The sequence below is a fragment of the Gopherus evgoodei genome, unplaced genomic scaffold, assembly GCF_007399415.2.
Source record: "Gopherus evgoodei ecotype Sinaloan lineage unplaced genomic scaffold, rGopEvg1_v1.p scaffold_35_arrow_ctg1, whole genome shotgun sequence".
NCBI classification, from domain to species: domain Eukaryota; kingdom Metazoa; phylum Chordata; order Testudines; family Testudinidae; genus Gopherus; species Gopherus evgoodei.
Window position 1 is genome coordinate 3,007,870 of NW_022060027.1, and position 14,453 is coordinate 3,022,322.

Below are 14,453 nucleotides of genomic sequence, written 5' to 3' on the forward strand. Positions count from 1 at the left end.
GCCTGTTGTGAAAGATTTGTTCCTTTTGTAGTTACTTCGAGCCAGGGACCAAGGCAGCCCTGAACTGTCTCTTGGACTGAGCTCCTGGAGTCTGTCGCTCTCCAGCCGGTTTTCTGATCCTATAATAATTCCCGTGGCTTTTCTCTCGCCCAGGACTGGCTCCAGGCACCAGCTGACCGAGCACGTGCTTGGGGTGGCACTTTGGGGCAGAGTGGCGCTCGGGTTTTTGTTTTGGGGGTTTTTTGGTTCGGCGGCACGGCGCTCGGGGGGGCAGGGGTTTCGGCGGCACGGTGCTTGGGGGTTTTGGCAGCGCAGTGCGGTGCTAAGGGGAGTGGGGGTTTCGGCAGCTCGGCGCTCGAGGGTTTTGGCGGCGCAGTGCGGAGCTAAGGGGGGGCTTTCGGCGGCGCGGCACTCAGGAGGAGCAGGGGCTTCGGCAGTGTCAGGGGGTTTGGTGGCTAAGGGGGTGGCAAAAAAGTTAGAGCCGGCCCTGCTCTGACCCTCCTTGACTCAGCCGGCGCTGAAGAGCCGTGTGGGCGAGAGCAGCTGGTTGGAATAGCGGGATCGAGGGGTACAAGGAAGGTCAGGCAGTGCAAGAAGCGGGGGGGGGGGAGGGGGAGAATGTTGAATGCTGAATTATATCTCAAGAACGTGCACACTTGCTCTGAGATCCAAAGTTTGGAGAGGGGCAGAGATGCCGAAATTCTCTGGGTGAAGCTAAAACAAGGAACTGGAAACCAGGGCCAATGTCATGGTAGGGCTCTGCTCTGGCTAGGCAGGGCCAAATTCTATTCGTATTTAGTTATAATGTCAGTGGATTGCGTCAACATTTCTTCTCCCTCCCTCCCTCATTTGTATCTATTTACGTTTTACCAGTGGTGGGAAGTTATGAGGGGCAGTCAGACCACAGGGAGGGTTAATGATTTAACGACGGCAGACGCTGAGATTCAAAACGTGAATGCTTTATAGTGCCGTTCGTCACCAGCACCCAGCAAAATATACGTAGTGACTTAGCAAACCCGACCAAGTCCTCCAGCAGCAGGGTGCTGCCTGGGCCTCGCTGGAAACTGAGATGAATCTCCAGGTCGGTAGCAAGTCATGGGCCCAGGGGTTTATGGGGAAATTGACGTGGAAATTGACGTCTACCGATATTTGCTGATAAATTCTCCCACCTCCAGCTCCAGGCCTCCAAATGAGGAGGCAGACGAGACATTTTTAGAGCCAATAACAGACGTATCCAAGCACTGGACCCGGCGGCGTATTATCGCCTAGGCCAACAAGGCCTCGGCCTAGGGTGGCAAATTTGCAGAGGCAGCAAATTTGCTCATGACCCCCTCCTCAACTCCGCCCCTTCCACAAATCCCCAGCCCGCCTCCTCCCCCAGGCGCCCCGCACTTCCCCTGGGAGCGAGGGAGAAGCGAGTAGCGGTGCGCTTGGAGGAGGCACAGCAGAGGTGAGATGGGGCCCGCTGGTGCGGGGAGTAACCCAAGGGGGCCGGGAACCACTCCCCGCCCCAGCTCACCTCCTCTCCACTGCCACCATTCCCGTTCTCCTGCCTCCGTCCCAGGTTTACCGCAGAGGAACAGAGGGGAGGTGGCGGCGGTGGGGGGCATTTTTTTGAGGGCCTAGGGGCGCCAAATTTGTTAATCCGCCACTGACCGGATCTGATGGGGATCAGGGACTTTTAACCCTCCAGAAGACAAGATAGAGCGTCTGAGTCCTTGGATGGCACTGGGGACAAGTCCTTTGTTTCCCAAGGTGGAGGACGGGGGTGGGGTGGGGAGGATCTGGCCAAGAGCCGGACGGTGGACGGCCACGTGGGGGAAACGTCATCGCGAAATGATCCGGGGAAAGGCAAAGAGCGAGAGCGGCACAATAAAGATGCCGGATGGGGACGAGCCCGGGGATGCCATTCTAAGGGGAACGGGGAGCTGGCGGTTTCCACTAGAAACAATATTAAAGTTACAAGAGCAAACTAGTCCAGCATGGAGGGGATGAGCCCTGAGAGAGAGAGAGAGAGAGAGAGTGTGTGTGTGTGTGTGTGTGTGTGTGTGTGTGTGTGTCGCCCCCTGCTGGAGGGGCTGGGCCCTGCTCTGTGGGATCTGTACACACATACACACACACACAATCTCTCAACAAAAACCCTTCTGAGCAACCAACCACACAAATGGGAGATTGGCCCAGGAAAACAAAGCCAGGGACTGGCTGGCTGGGGGGGCGGTGGCGAGAGAACGGGGCACGTGGCTTCTCCCGTCTAGGGGGCGCCGGCCCCGATCCAGCTCACTGCTCTGCTCTGACAGACACCCTAACTAGGGAGGTGAATTGGAGACCACCCAGCACAGGTCCCACTGGGCACCTGCCGTCCACAGCCCCCCGCCCCCCGGCAGTGTGGTCAAGTGAGAAAATACCTAAAGAGACAAGGGGGGGAATAGAGATAATTTTGATTCATTCAATTAGTGGTTAGAGCGGGGGCCGGGGCTGGGAGTCAGGACGCCTGGGTTCTCTCCGGCTCTGGGAGGGGAGTGGGGGCTAGTGGTTAGAGCGGAGGTGGGGGCTGGGCGCCAGGACTCCTGGGTTCTCTCCGGCTCTGGGAGGGGAGTGGGGGCTAGTGGTTAGAGCGGAGGTGGGGGCTGGGAGCCAGGACTCCTGGGTTCTCTCCGGCTCTGGGAGGGGAGTGGGGGCTAGTGGTTAGAGCGGAGGTGGGGGCTGGGAGCCAGGACGCCTGGGTTCTCTCCGGCTCTGGGAGGGGAGTGGGGGCTAGTGGTTAGAGCGGAGGTGGGGGCTGGGAGCCAGGACTCCTGGGTTCTCTCCAGCTCTGGGCGGTGTCTGCAGACTGATGGACACAGGCGGCCTGCGGGGAGTTGCCTGGGGTCAGTCTCCCCCCTCCCCGCCGCCCCGTCGGGCTGTGGCCAGGTTTTCCCTTGAGGGTTGGGGGGGTATCTGCCTCCCCCCACCGCCCAGTCTCGCCTCGGAACCCAGGCGTCCGGGGCCGGATTGGAGCGCGGCGTTTCCACCCGGTCGCCTTTTGCAGCGACACCGGCTCCTGCTGCGGGTGGAGGGACGGACGGACAGAGACAGACTGGCCCCCCCCCCGGGCCCCCCCACGCCAGGGACCCGGGGCCGTCACAGGGCGCCAGAGCCCGCAGGGGGGCGCCGGGCGCGTAGAGCCTGGACCGGTACCGCCCCCCCAGCTGGGACTGGACCGGTACCGCCCCCCCAGCCTGGATCGGACCGGACCGGACCGGACCGGTACTGCGCCCCCCCCAGCCTGGACCGGGCCCGACCGGTGCCGCCCCCCCCAGCCTGGATCGAACCGGACCGGTACCGACCCCTCCAACTGGGACTGGACCGGTACCGCCCCCACAGCCTGGATCGGACCGGACCGGTACTGCGCCCCCCCCCAGCCTGGACCGGGCCCGACCGGTGCCGCCCCCCCCAGCCTGGATCGGACCGGACCGGTATCGACCCCCCCAGCTGGGACTGGACCGGTGCCGCCCCCCACCAGCCTAGACCGGACTGGTACTGTGCCCCCCCCAGCCTGGACCGAGCCCGACCGGTGCCGTCCCCCCAGCCTGGACCGGACCGGACCGGTACCGTCCCCCCAGCCTGGATTGGACCGGAACCACCAAATCCAGCCGGGTTTGGACCGGTGCCGCCCCCAGCCTGGACCAGACCGGTGCCGCCCCCTCAGCTGGAACCAGGACAGCTGCTGGATCCCTCCCGGCCCGGCTTGGAGCCGGCCCCAGCGCTGCCATGAGCTGAGGGCACCGTGCCCGGCGCTGGCCCGGCCGGCCGTGTGGGCACCAGAGCTGCCATGACCCCGGAGACGGGACGCTGGGCACCGGTGCCTGGGAAGGTAAATTAGCCCCCAGGGGGGCGGTGCCAGGGGTGGCAGGGGCAGTGGAGGATGACGGGATGGGGGCTGCGAGGGGTGGCAAGGGGATAGGAGGGGGCAGTGAGGAGGTGATGGGGGGGTGCCAGGGGCAGTGGATGATGACGGGATGGGGGCTGCGAGGGGTGGCAAGGGGATAGGAGGGGGCAGTGAGGAGGTGATGGGGGGGTGCCAGGGGCAGAGGAGGATGACGGGGTGGGGGTGCGAGGGGTGGCAGGAGGATAGGAGGGGGCAGTGAGGAGGTGACGGGGGGGTGCCAGGGGCAGTGGATGATGACGGGATGGGGGCTGTGAGGGGTGGCAAGGGGATAGGAGGGGGCAGTGAGGAGGTGATGAGGGGGTGCCAGGGGCAGAGGAGGATGACGGGGTGGGGGTGCGAGGGGTGGCAGGAGGATAGGAGGGGGCAGTGAGGAGATGACGGGGGGGTGCCAGGGGCAGAGGAGGATGATGGGGTGGGGGTGCGAGGGGTCGCAGGGGGATAGGAGGGAGCAGTGAGGAGGTGATGGGGGGGTGCCAGGAGCAGTGGGTGGTAGCAGGGGGTGGAACGGGAGCATTGGGGCAGTGAGGGGGGGCCAGCGGGTGTTGCTGTGGCCATGGGGTGATGTGGGAGGTCACTCCTTCCACTGGGAACTGAGCTGGGACCCAGGAACCTCCAGGGGCTGAATGGGAGCCTGCGCCCCGCAGAGGGAAAAGGTCTCATCCTTGCCCGTGCCCTGAGCCCTCAGAGACTCCTGTATTTGGTGCGGGGTCTATGACACACACCTGATCGTTCCCTCCCCTCCCCATTTCTCTTTCCAGACGCTCTGAGCAAGTCCCGCCAGCGGGGGGCGCTGCCCGCCCTATGGATCTCCACCCCTTCGGCCCGCGGCCCCCCAGGGACGGCGGTGCTGACTCCCGGCACCAGCCCCCAGCCCGGGAGGCACCGTCCGGGCGCCGGCTCAAACTGGAGGAGGACGAGGAGGCCGCCCGGCCGCGCTCTCCCTGGGCCCCACCCTGGCCCCCCGGCCCCGGGGAGGCCGGGCCGGAGCAGGGCGAGGCCGCGCGCTACGGTCGCTACCTGCTGATCGACAGCCAGGGGCTGCCCTACACAGTGCTGGTGGAGGAGGTGGGTGCGGCGGGCGAGCGGGCGGGCCTGCGGAAGGTGTACTGCTGCCCGGTGTGCTCGCGGACCTTCGAGTACCTCTCCTACCTGCAGCGGCACAGCATCACCCACTCGGAGCACAAGCCCCACGTCTGCCGGGCCTGCGGCAAGGCCTTCAAGCGAACGTCCCACCTCGAGCGGCACAAGTACACCCACGCCGGGCGCAAGCCCCACCAGTGCCCCATCTGCCAACGCAGCTTCCGTGACGCCGGCGAGCTGGCCCACCACCAGCGCGTGCACACGGGCGAGCGCCCCTTCCAGTGCGAGGACTGCCATATGCGCTTCGGCGAGCGCAACACGCTCCAGCGGCACATCCGGCGCAAGCACCGCCAGCAGCCGCCCACGCCCTGACGGGCACGGGGAGTCCTGGAGCCGGACCGGCGCGGCCCCGACGGGCACAGAGAGTCCTGGAGCCAGACCGGCACGGCCCTGATGGGCACGGGGAGTCCTGGAGCCGGACTGGCGCGGCCCTGACAGGCACGGGGAGTCCTGGAGCCGGACTGGCGCTGCCCCCATGGGCACGGGGAGGCTCGAAGCCGGACTGGCGTGGCCCCGACGGGCATGGGGAGTCCTGGAGCCAGACCGAGGAGCCCTGGAGCCAGACTGGCACGGCCCCGACGGGCACGGAGAGTCCTGGAGCCAGACCGGCAAGGCCCCGATGGGCACGGGGAGTCCTGGAGCCGGACTGGCGCCGCCCCCATGGGCACGGGGAGGCTCGAAGCCGGACTGGCGCGGCCCCAACGGGCACGGAGAGTCCTGGAGCCAGACCGGCGCGGCCCCGATGGGCACGGGGAGTCCTGGAGCCGGACTGGCGCCGCCCCCATGGGCACGGGGAGGCTCGAAGTGGGACTGGCGCGGCCCCGACGGGAACGGAGAGTCCTGGAGCCAGACCGGCGTGGCCCCGACGGGCATGGGAAGCCGCCCTGACGGGCACGGGGAGCCCCAGAGCCGGACCGACACCGCCCGCACCCCGACGGGCACGGGGAGCCCCGGAGCCGGACCGACACTGCCCGCACCCCAACGGGCACAGGGAGCCCCGGAGCCGGACCGACGCCGCCCGCACCCTGACGGGCACGGGGAGCCCCGGGACCGACGCCATCCGCACCCCGATGGGCACGGGGAGCCACAGAGCCGGACTGACACCACCCACAGCCTGTGGGGCACGAGGAGCCCCGAAGCCAGCCTGGCAACTCCCCATGGCTTAGCCATGTAGCAACCCTTGTCCCCATATGGGCCCCTGACTCTGGGGGCATGGTGGTCTCTACTGTACGCCCACACCTGCCTAGGGGAGGGGGATGTGCCCTGTATCCCTGTGGGCAGCCCCTCTGTGCCCTAGCCCAAGGCATTGGCCTCCTCACAGATGCCCCCCACGGCTCCCCAAGACAGAGGCTGCCCCTCGCAGATAGGTCAGGGCAGCCTGGATCAGTTCAGTCCGAGCCCATGTGGGTCCTGGAGCACTCGAGTAAATACTGGGGTTATGGGTGGTAATTCACTAGGGGATGGGAAATGGGGTACAAGGCCTTTCCCCTCTAAGGGGCGCCGGCTCCCGTCCAGCCCTCGGGCAGAGACTAGCTGGCTCAAGGGGGCAAGGAATGGGGCACGGGGCCTTTCCCCTCTAGGGGGCGCCGGCTCCCATCCGTCCCTGGGGCAGGGACTGGCTGGCTCAGAGGAGCAGAGAATGTGGCATGGGGCCTGTTCCCTCTAGGGACAGATAGCTCAGTCCTACAGCCAGTGGTTGAGGGGAGGAGGGGGGTTGTCCTGGCCACCCCCATAGAGGGTTGTGTTGACTCTACATTCCCTAGAAATAGGCTCATATTGCTCCCGATGGCCCATGTACCCTGGTATCCGGCCCTCTCCTGCTCCATGGAGCCGCGCCGCTGGCCTATCTAACCTGGTATCCCACCCCTTCCCTGCCCTGGATCAGTCCCAGAGGCCCATCTGCCCCGGTATCCTGCCTCAAACAGTGACCAACAGCTGGGGGCCATCACGGAAGGCCCACCATCACCGAGACCAATCTTCACGTCATGTTTTTCCGTCTGGGGCCCCCAAATGGCTGCAGGTAGAGGCAGGGGAGCAGGATGCCCCCCCACAAGGACTCCCCGCCTCCCAATCGCCCCAGAGAAGGAAATCCAATGACAGAACTGGCCTCACGTCAAGCCCAGATCACTCCAAGATGCCCGGCCTGGCCAGCTGCTCCCTCTCCACAGCTCCGATTTAGGGTGGAATCTTCGTTATCTCAGTTTTTTAATTATTATTATTAATTAAAACACTTTTTGGTTGTTTTGTGTGTGTGGAATGAAGTGTCGGGCCTGGGGTTTGAATTCCAGCAGGGCAGGGGCTGCGGGTGTGACAGAGTCCAGCTCATTGCTGGAGGGGAGCTAGGGGGTGGGTTTGGTACCAAAAAGTACATCAGGCAAGACACAGTTTTGGGTCCCAAGTGGCTATTTACCAGGCATTTCTCACCACAGGTATTTTCCAGCAAAACCCTTTTTTTAACTAGGTGTTTGGACCAAGAAAACTGACATTTCGGGGGTGAAAATCTTCAGTTTTTCATTAGAAGTTTGGGGGTTTTGAGAATCCAACGTTCGTACCAAAGCAAAAGAAATGGACGGAAAACGTGGTTGAAAAACCAATTTAGTTGACTGAAGATGCATTTTGAAACCCCAGTTTGTTTCAACTGAAAATCGGTGTTTAAAATCCCAAAACTTTTTATCAAAAAATACATTTTCTAAACTGAAAATAGTTTGGGGGGGAAAAAACAGTTTTTGAAACTAAAAATTTTAACTGTGAATCACATTATTCAAATAAAAAATAGTTGCAATTTTTTTTTGCAGAAACACACATTTTCCCCAATTTTCTATTCCACGTTTTTCCAACCCTGAAATTTTTTTTACGATCATTTTCCTAAAAATGGTTTCCCAACAGCAAGAAAACTTGCTGAAAAACCGACATGGTTTAACGAACCGTTTTCTTAAAACCCTCAAAACTTTCACCAAGCAACAAAAATATTCGAAAGGTGAAATTTATGAGCAGAAACAAACCAATTACATTGTTTACCCAGTTGGTTTTCAAGACCCAAACATTTTGACAACCAGAATTTTTGCACCAGAATTTGTTTTAACCAAGATTTAGTCATCGTGGGGAGGGATAGCTCAGAGGTTTGAGCATTGGCCTGCTAAACCCAGGATTCTGAGTTCAATCCTTAAGTGGGGCCATTTAGAGATCTGGGACAAAAATCTGTCTGGGGATTGGTCCTGCTTTGAGCAGGGGGTTGGACTCAATGACCTTCTGAGGTCCCTTCCAACCCTGATATTCTGTGCTTTGCATCAAAGACTGCCATTTTTTCAGGTGTAGGTTGGTTGTTTTTTGGGGCAGCTCCCTCAAAAAATGTAGCTGGGGATTGATAAAAAGAAGACAGGTTTTCAAAACTTCCTGCCAGAAACGATGGGTTTCGTTACCTGGTAGGATGTCCGGCCCAGCCCCTCATATGTCTTGGTCAGTTAAGGTATGTCCACACTGCACTATGTACCCAGGTCTTTGGGAATCAGTGTGGCCAAGCCGGTGCCTGCACGTCCACACTGAATTGGAAGCCTGGGTTTACAGCTGCGTCCACACTGCAGAATGAGAGGGTTTGGCTCGGCGGCTCAGCAGAACGCAGGCTCTGCTCCACTGCCCCCAGCGGGGCCCTGGGAACCAGGTCCTAAGTGCGGGCTAACCGGAGTCAGGCTGATTTGTGTGAGGGCTTTGGCTCAAATGTGAGTCAGAGCCAGGCTCGATGTGCTGTGTGGACACATCCTGTGTGTGCGCCAGCCACTCGGGCCCAGAGACCCACCCTGGCTCATTGGTTGGCTTAGAGGTGAGCTGGGTTTGGATGTCGGTTCTCCCATGGACCCCCCCTAAGGTCTGGTGGCTTAGAGCAGGGGGACTGAGGGCCAGGACTCCTGGGTTCTCTCAGGCTGTGGGAGGGGAGTGGGATCTGGTGGTTAGAGCGGGGGGAGCCGGGAGCCAGGACTCCTGGGTTCTCTCAGGCTCTAGGAGGGGAGTGGGGTCTGGTGGTTACAGCAGGGGGTGGGCTGGGAGCCCGGACTCCTGGGTTCTCTCCCTGGCTCTGGGAGGGGAGTGTTTGCTAGGGGGCTGGGAGTCAGGACTCCTGGGTTCGTGCTTCGCAGCCCAACGGGGCGGCGGGGTGTATCTGTTCCTTCCTTGTGGGGGCAGGGGAAGCTGGGGGGCCCTCCCCCCGCCATGTCTCTTTAAAGAAAAACAACCCAACTTTGATTTTTTGACCGCGGACAAGAAAGGCCCGACACGAACATCTCCGCCGCCCTCCCCTTTAAATCCCGAGATTTGGCCCCTTAAAGGGGCGGGGCGGCCCAGGGCTAGGGGGAGGCCGGGGGCGGTGCTGAGCCGGGCCAGGTGAGGGGGTGGTGCATGGGGCTGGGGATCCCACCCGGCCACTCGGGGGTTAAATGGGCCGGGGGAGATTCCAGCTGGGGGGGATCCTGTCCTCCGTGCGAGACCCAGCAGATTCACTTGAAGGGCTGGGAGCCAGGACTCCTGGGGAGTAGCGGCCAGTGGGTAGAGGGGGGTGGGGGGCTGGGAGCCAGGACTCCTGGGTTCTCTGACTCTGGCAGGGGAGTGGGGGGCAGTGGGTAGAGGGGGTCGGGGGCTGGGAGCCAGGACTCCTGGGTTCTCTGACTCTGGCAGGGGAGTGGGGGGCAGTGGGTAGAGGGGGTCGGGGGCTGGGAGCCAGGACTCCTGGGTTCTCTGACTCTGGCAGGGGAGTGGGGGGCCAGTGGGTAGAGGGGGGTGGGGGGCTGGGAGCCAGGACTCCTGGGTTCTATTCCCAGCCCTGTTTGTCTCTCCCGTGTGTTTACCCCCTTTTTTTCCGACAGGGATTGGGGGGTGGCCTGGAGCCCCCAGCCACCATGAGGGTTCAGCGCAGGCTGGCGAGGGAGCCCCTGGAGATCCAGGTGGTGAGGGTGAAGGAGGAAGGAACCGGGTGCCCCGAGTACGTCTCGGAGCCGTTGAGCCAGGAGGGGGCCGATGGCCTCAGCACCTGCTGCCACGCCCACCCGGGGCCGTGCCTGTTCCTTGCCCTGCCCGCCCTGCTGGCAGTGTCCCCGCAGCCACGCCCCGGCACCGAGTGGGACCCCAGCCCCACGGCTAAGCCCTTCGCCTGCTCGGTCTGCCCTAAGCGCTTCCAGCGCTCCTCGGACCGGCGGGACCACGAGCGGGTGCACACGGGCGAGCGCCCCTACCGCTGCCAGGTGTGCAGCCAGCACTTCACCCAGTCCTCAGTGCTGACCGGCCACATGCGCATCCACGCGGGCGAGCGCCCCTTCTGCTGCCCGGGCTGCCCCAAGAGCTTCAGCGACGCGTCCACGCCCAGTCCCCGGGCAGCGAACCCGCCTGCCCCCCTGGCCCCCCGAGCCAGCGGGACACTGATGGGTGTGCCAAGGACCTGGCGCAAGATGGCGGCGGTGACGCCAAGGGGCTGGCGCTAACTTGGGTGTCCCTCGGTCCTCTGCTGAGGGCCCCGGGCCTGACTTCCTGGCGAACGGTGGCTGCCTGTCCCTGTCGGCAGTGGGGCTGGCGGACAGCCGGTGCCCTGGGGCATGGCAGCGTCTGGCAGTGGAGTGAGATGCAGAGCAGGGCTCCCCTGTCCCTGGCACGGGTGCCCGGCTGTCCCCCGGTGACTCGGGCTGCAGAGAAGCTGGCGACGGAGGAAGAATGGCTGAGGAAGAGGAGGGTGGTCGTGTTTGCTGCTTCTTTCTGGAAAAGCTGGACCGGGTGCCCCAACCGAGCCCTGATGCCCACGACATGCATGTGCCAATCCATGCCCCTCCCTGGGGCCTGAGCCCTGCCGCTCCTGGATAGGTCAAGCCAGTCCACGCCACTCCCTGACACCTGAGCCTCAGTGCCCGTTCCCCACACGGCAGGCTGCCAGCTCCCCCGCCCGATGCCCGGCAATACATCTGCTTTGTGTGCTCCAAGCGTTTCAAGTGGGCCACGGACCTGAAGGAGCACCTGCGGGTGCACACGGGCAAGCGCCCCTTCGCCTGCGGCATCTGCAGCCAGCGCTTCACCCAGTCCTCAGCCCTGTCCACCCACCAGCGCATCCACACGGGCGAGTGCCCCTTCCGCTGCCCTGGCTGCCCCAAGAGTTTCAACAACTCCTCCAAGTACGCCAAGCGCCGGCGGCTGCACTCGGGGAAGCGCCCCCACCGCTGCGCCCTGTGCGGAAAGGGCTTCCAGGAGCGCCAGTGGGTGGTCTGGCACCTCCAGGCCAGGCACCCTCCGCTGGGGTGGGCACCAGGTGGGGCCCACGGCCGGCCCCTGCACCTGCCAGTGGACTGAATACCCACATCCAGGCTGGGCAGCAGTCATTGGCATGTGGTGCAGTTGGGGAGGCCATGGCATGGCCAGGCGATGGGCACTGGGCTGAGAGGTAAAATGCCTCAGCCAAATCCTCTGCTAGCAGCGATCTCCCCCCCCCACGTATGTCCTGCTTTGGGATGCTCTGGAGCGCGGGTGGGGGAAGTGTTCACCCGCCCAGTTTTCAGCATGCTGTTTTTCACCTTTGTGGAATGAATTTTTTTCCCACCCCAAACCTCAAAAATAACCAGAACATCTCCCATTCGATATAAAACATGGGGGGGGGGGGCATTTCCCCTCCACAACATGGAAAATAACTTGCAAAACAAATCAATTTTCCCCCAATGCTCCAGAGATTACAAGCTTGGTTGATAAAGGGCATCGTTTTGATCTAATATTTTGACTTGGTACCGCGCAATATTTTGATCAAGACTTTAGAATGGTGCCCAATAAACGTGGCCTATGATAAATGGCTTAAAAACTGGCTAACTGATAGAGCTCAAAAGGTAATGGTTATTGGGGCCGCATCATCCAGCGGGTGCGTTTACAGCGGGGTCCCTTGGGGACCCATTCTCGGCCCAATACTATTTACCATTTTTATCAATGGCCTGGGAGAAAACACAAAATCATTGCCCAGCAAGTTTGCAGGTGACCTAGAAATGGCAGGAGTGGCCAATACCCAAGAGGCCATGTCACTGATCCAGTAAATGCCAAGGTATTCAGCTAGGAACAGAGATGCCAGCTGGGTGGGCAGCTGGAGGACCCTCTCCTAGGGAGCAGCGACTCTGACAATGATTGGGGGCAGGCGGGTGGGCAGGGGGACCCTCTCCTGGGGAACAGTGACTCTGACAATGACTGGCAGCAGGTGGGTGGGTGCCTCTGACAATGATTGCGGGGAGACGGGTGGGCTGGGGGACCCTCTCCTGGGGAGCAGCGATTCTGACAAAGATTGGCAGTGGGCATGGTGAATAATCAGCAGAGCAGGAGCTCCCGGTGTCACGTTGTGGCCAAAAGCCCTAACGCAATCGTGGGATGCAAAAACGGGGATCTTGCATAGGCACAGGGAGGTTATTTTACCCCTGGATCCGTCACTGCTGGGATCCCGTGTCCAGTTCTGGTGCCCACCAGTCAGGAAGGATGTTGACGAATTGGAGAGGGGTCAGAGGAGAACCAGGAGAACGGCTAAAGGGTGGGAAAACCCGCATGAGAGGAAGAGAGTCCAGGAGCTCAATCTAGTTAGCGTCACAGAGAGAAGGTTCAGGGGTGACTTGTTCCCTGGCTATCAGTACCTCCCGGGGGGAACAGATCTTTACTAACCGGCTCTTCAATCCAGCAGAGGAAGGTCCAACACCATCCAATGGCTGGAAGCTAACGCTAGACAAATGCCGACGGGAAAATAAGGTGTAAATTTTGAATAGTGAGTGTAATTAACCATTGGAGCAATTTCTCCAGGGTCATGGCGGATTCTCCATCATCGACAATTGTTACATCAAGATTGGCTGGTTTTCTAACAGGCTCTGGGGATTCTTTCAGGGCAAGTCTCTGGCCTGGGGCTACACGGGGGAGGGGGGTCAGAGACGCTGATCACAGACATCAATTCTGGCCTTGGAATCTACAAAAAACCTCCCCGAGAAAAAGGTGTGGGGGGGGTCACAAAAAACGTGCGACATGCGTGGAAAACGTTTGCCATCCTGGTGAAAAATACTCACCAATGTCCCTTTGTTTAAGTGCACATGGTTGGGGAATGTGGTGCACTGCTGTGGTTTTCTTCCACCCCCCAAAAAAGTGAAAAAAAATCATCAGCCAAGCTTGAAATGACTTGCTACGTTTTGGCCAGCTCTAGGGTGACCAGATGTCCCAATTTTATAGGGACAGGCCCGATTTTGGGGTCTTTTTCTTATATAAGCTCCTATTACCCCCCCACCCCGTCCTGATTTTTCACATTTGCTGTCTGATCACCCTACTTTCAGTGGGCTCCTCTCCCCCCTGCTCCTCTGGCCCCACAAGGGGAGGAGGGGCTGATAACGCCCCTTAAGGACAGAGGATCAAACCAATGTGCCCATCTAGCACAGTATTGAGCCGGCTTTGCACGAGATCACATCCATGGGCCCTCTGTGTGCCAGGTGTGGGAGCCCAGTAAAAAACAGCCCTGCCCCTGACCCCAGAGGGGCCACATCTCAGTGCCAGGCCCCACCTTAACAGCTCCTGCCCCAGAGGGGCCATGTCTAGCGCCGGATGAGGGATCCATGTATAAACAGCCCCCGTGGCCCACTCCAGAGGGGCCACATCTCAGCCCCACTCAAAGGGTTCCTGTATAGAGGCCCCCATCCCAGAAGTGGTCGCATTTCTGCACTGGGTGAGGGGTTCTTGTATAACCAGCCCCCACACCATACCCTACCCCAGAGGCAGCTGTTTTTAGGCCCAAGGGAAACGAAAGATTTTGATAATTAAATGAGACACAGGCCTTGATTTATTCCAGCCCTTAAAACTGGCTCACCCGTAATGTGAGGCCACTGGGCGAGAGCAGTGGAAATGCCATGGTGGCGCTGGGCCCCAATCCTTAATTCAGCAGCTAGGGTTTGAGTTTTCTCAGTGCTCACAAATCCCATGACGTGGCTTGGCTTCCTCGCTCTTCGGCTGGATCCTGCCTAGAAACTTGGCCTCAAGAGCCTCATGCAGGTTCTAGGAGTCCCCCACTTTTGAAAATGTGGGCCTCAGGGTTTTAAAGGATCTGCCCAAATGTCCCCGTCCTTCCCTTCCTCCGGTGCTGGGGTTTCACAGCTTTCCTCCTCCAGAGAATCGCCATGGAAGAACGTACCCGGGGGGCGAGATTTCTGCTAGCAGGGCTGAAGCCAGATGCATTCAGGCTTAGAAATAAGGGACGCGTTTTTCACAGGGTGGGGGGAATTCAGCGCTGGAGCAGCTCATCAGAGGAGAGGGTGGCATCTCCACCAGGAGGAGGCGCTAATTCAAGCTTGGCGCTAGCTCGACAATCAGATATGGGCTGGCTGCAGGGAGCTCGGAGTGGAAATTCTCTGGCCTGGACGGA

At 61.0% G+C, this 14,453-nt stretch overlaps 3 protein-coding genes across 3 annotated transcripts; all 3 read left to right on the forward strand.

Annotated features, from left to right (window-relative positions):
* The first annotated feature begins 2,833 nt into the window (after positions 1–2,833).
* On the forward strand, positions 2,834–3,833 carry LOC115641669 (basic proline-rich protein-like). The gene is made up of 3 exons (XM_030544998.1): positions 2,834–2,867; positions 2,959–3,433; positions 3,470–3,833. Exons 1-3 carry the CDS (start codon positions 2,834–2,836, stop codon positions 3,813–3,815), a joined length of 855 nt encoding a protein of 284 aa, XP_030400858.1. The 3' UTR covers positions 3,816–3,833.
* Positions 3,113–7,312, forward strand: LOC115641635 (zinc finger protein 581-like). The gene is made up of 2 exons (XM_030544966.1): positions 3,113–3,853; positions 4,687–7,312. Exon 2 carries the CDS (start codon positions 4,730–4,732, stop codon positions 5,378–5,380), a length of 651 nt encoding a protein of 216 aa, XP_030400826.1. The 5' UTR covers positions 3,113–3,853; positions 4,687–4,729; the 3' UTR covers positions 5,381–7,312.
* Positions 7,313–9,434: 2,122 nt separating this feature from the next.
* LOC115641631 (zinc finger protein 787-like) lies at positions 9,435–11,849 on the forward strand. The gene is made up of 3 exons (XM_030544958.1): positions 9,435–9,442; positions 9,922–10,367; positions 11,083–11,849. Exons 2-3 carry the CDS (start codon positions 9,955–9,957, stop codon positions 11,384–11,386), a joined length of 717 nt encoding a protein of 238 aa, XP_030400818.1. The 5' UTR covers positions 9,435–9,442; positions 9,922–9,954; the 3' UTR covers positions 11,387–11,849.
* Positions 11,850–14,453: the final 2,604 nt, after the last annotated feature.

What these genes read in the sequence shown, in the direction of transcription:
- LOC115641669 (XM_030544998.1), top strand. Translation starts at nt 2,834, where the DNA reads ATGGACACAGGCGGCCTGCGGGGAGTTGCCTGGG. An exon ending in CCTGCGGGGAGTTGCCTGGG is followed by an intron (nt 2,868 to 2,958) that starts GTCAGTCTCCCC and finishes CCCACCGCCCAG; the next exon opens with TCTCGCCTCGGAACCCAGGC. An exon ending in CCGACCGGTGCCGCCCCCCC is followed by an intron (nt 3,434 to 3,469) that starts CAGCCTGGATCG and finishes ATCGACCCCCCC; the next exon opens with AGCTGGGACTGGACCGGTGC.
- LOC115641635 (XM_030544966.1), top strand. Translation starts at nt 4,730, where the DNA reads ATGGATCTCCACCCCTTCGGCCCGCGGCCCCCCAGGGACGGCGGTGCT.
- LOC115641631 (XM_030544958.1), top strand. Translation starts at nt 9,955, where the DNA reads ATGAGGGTTCAGCGCAGGCTGGCGAGGGAGCCCCTGGAGATCCAGGTG. An exon ending in ATCCACGCGGGCGAGCGCCC is followed by an intron (nt 10,368 to 11,082) that starts CTTCTGCTGCCC and finishes GGGCAAGCGCCC; the next exon opens with CTTCGCCTGCGGCATCTGCA.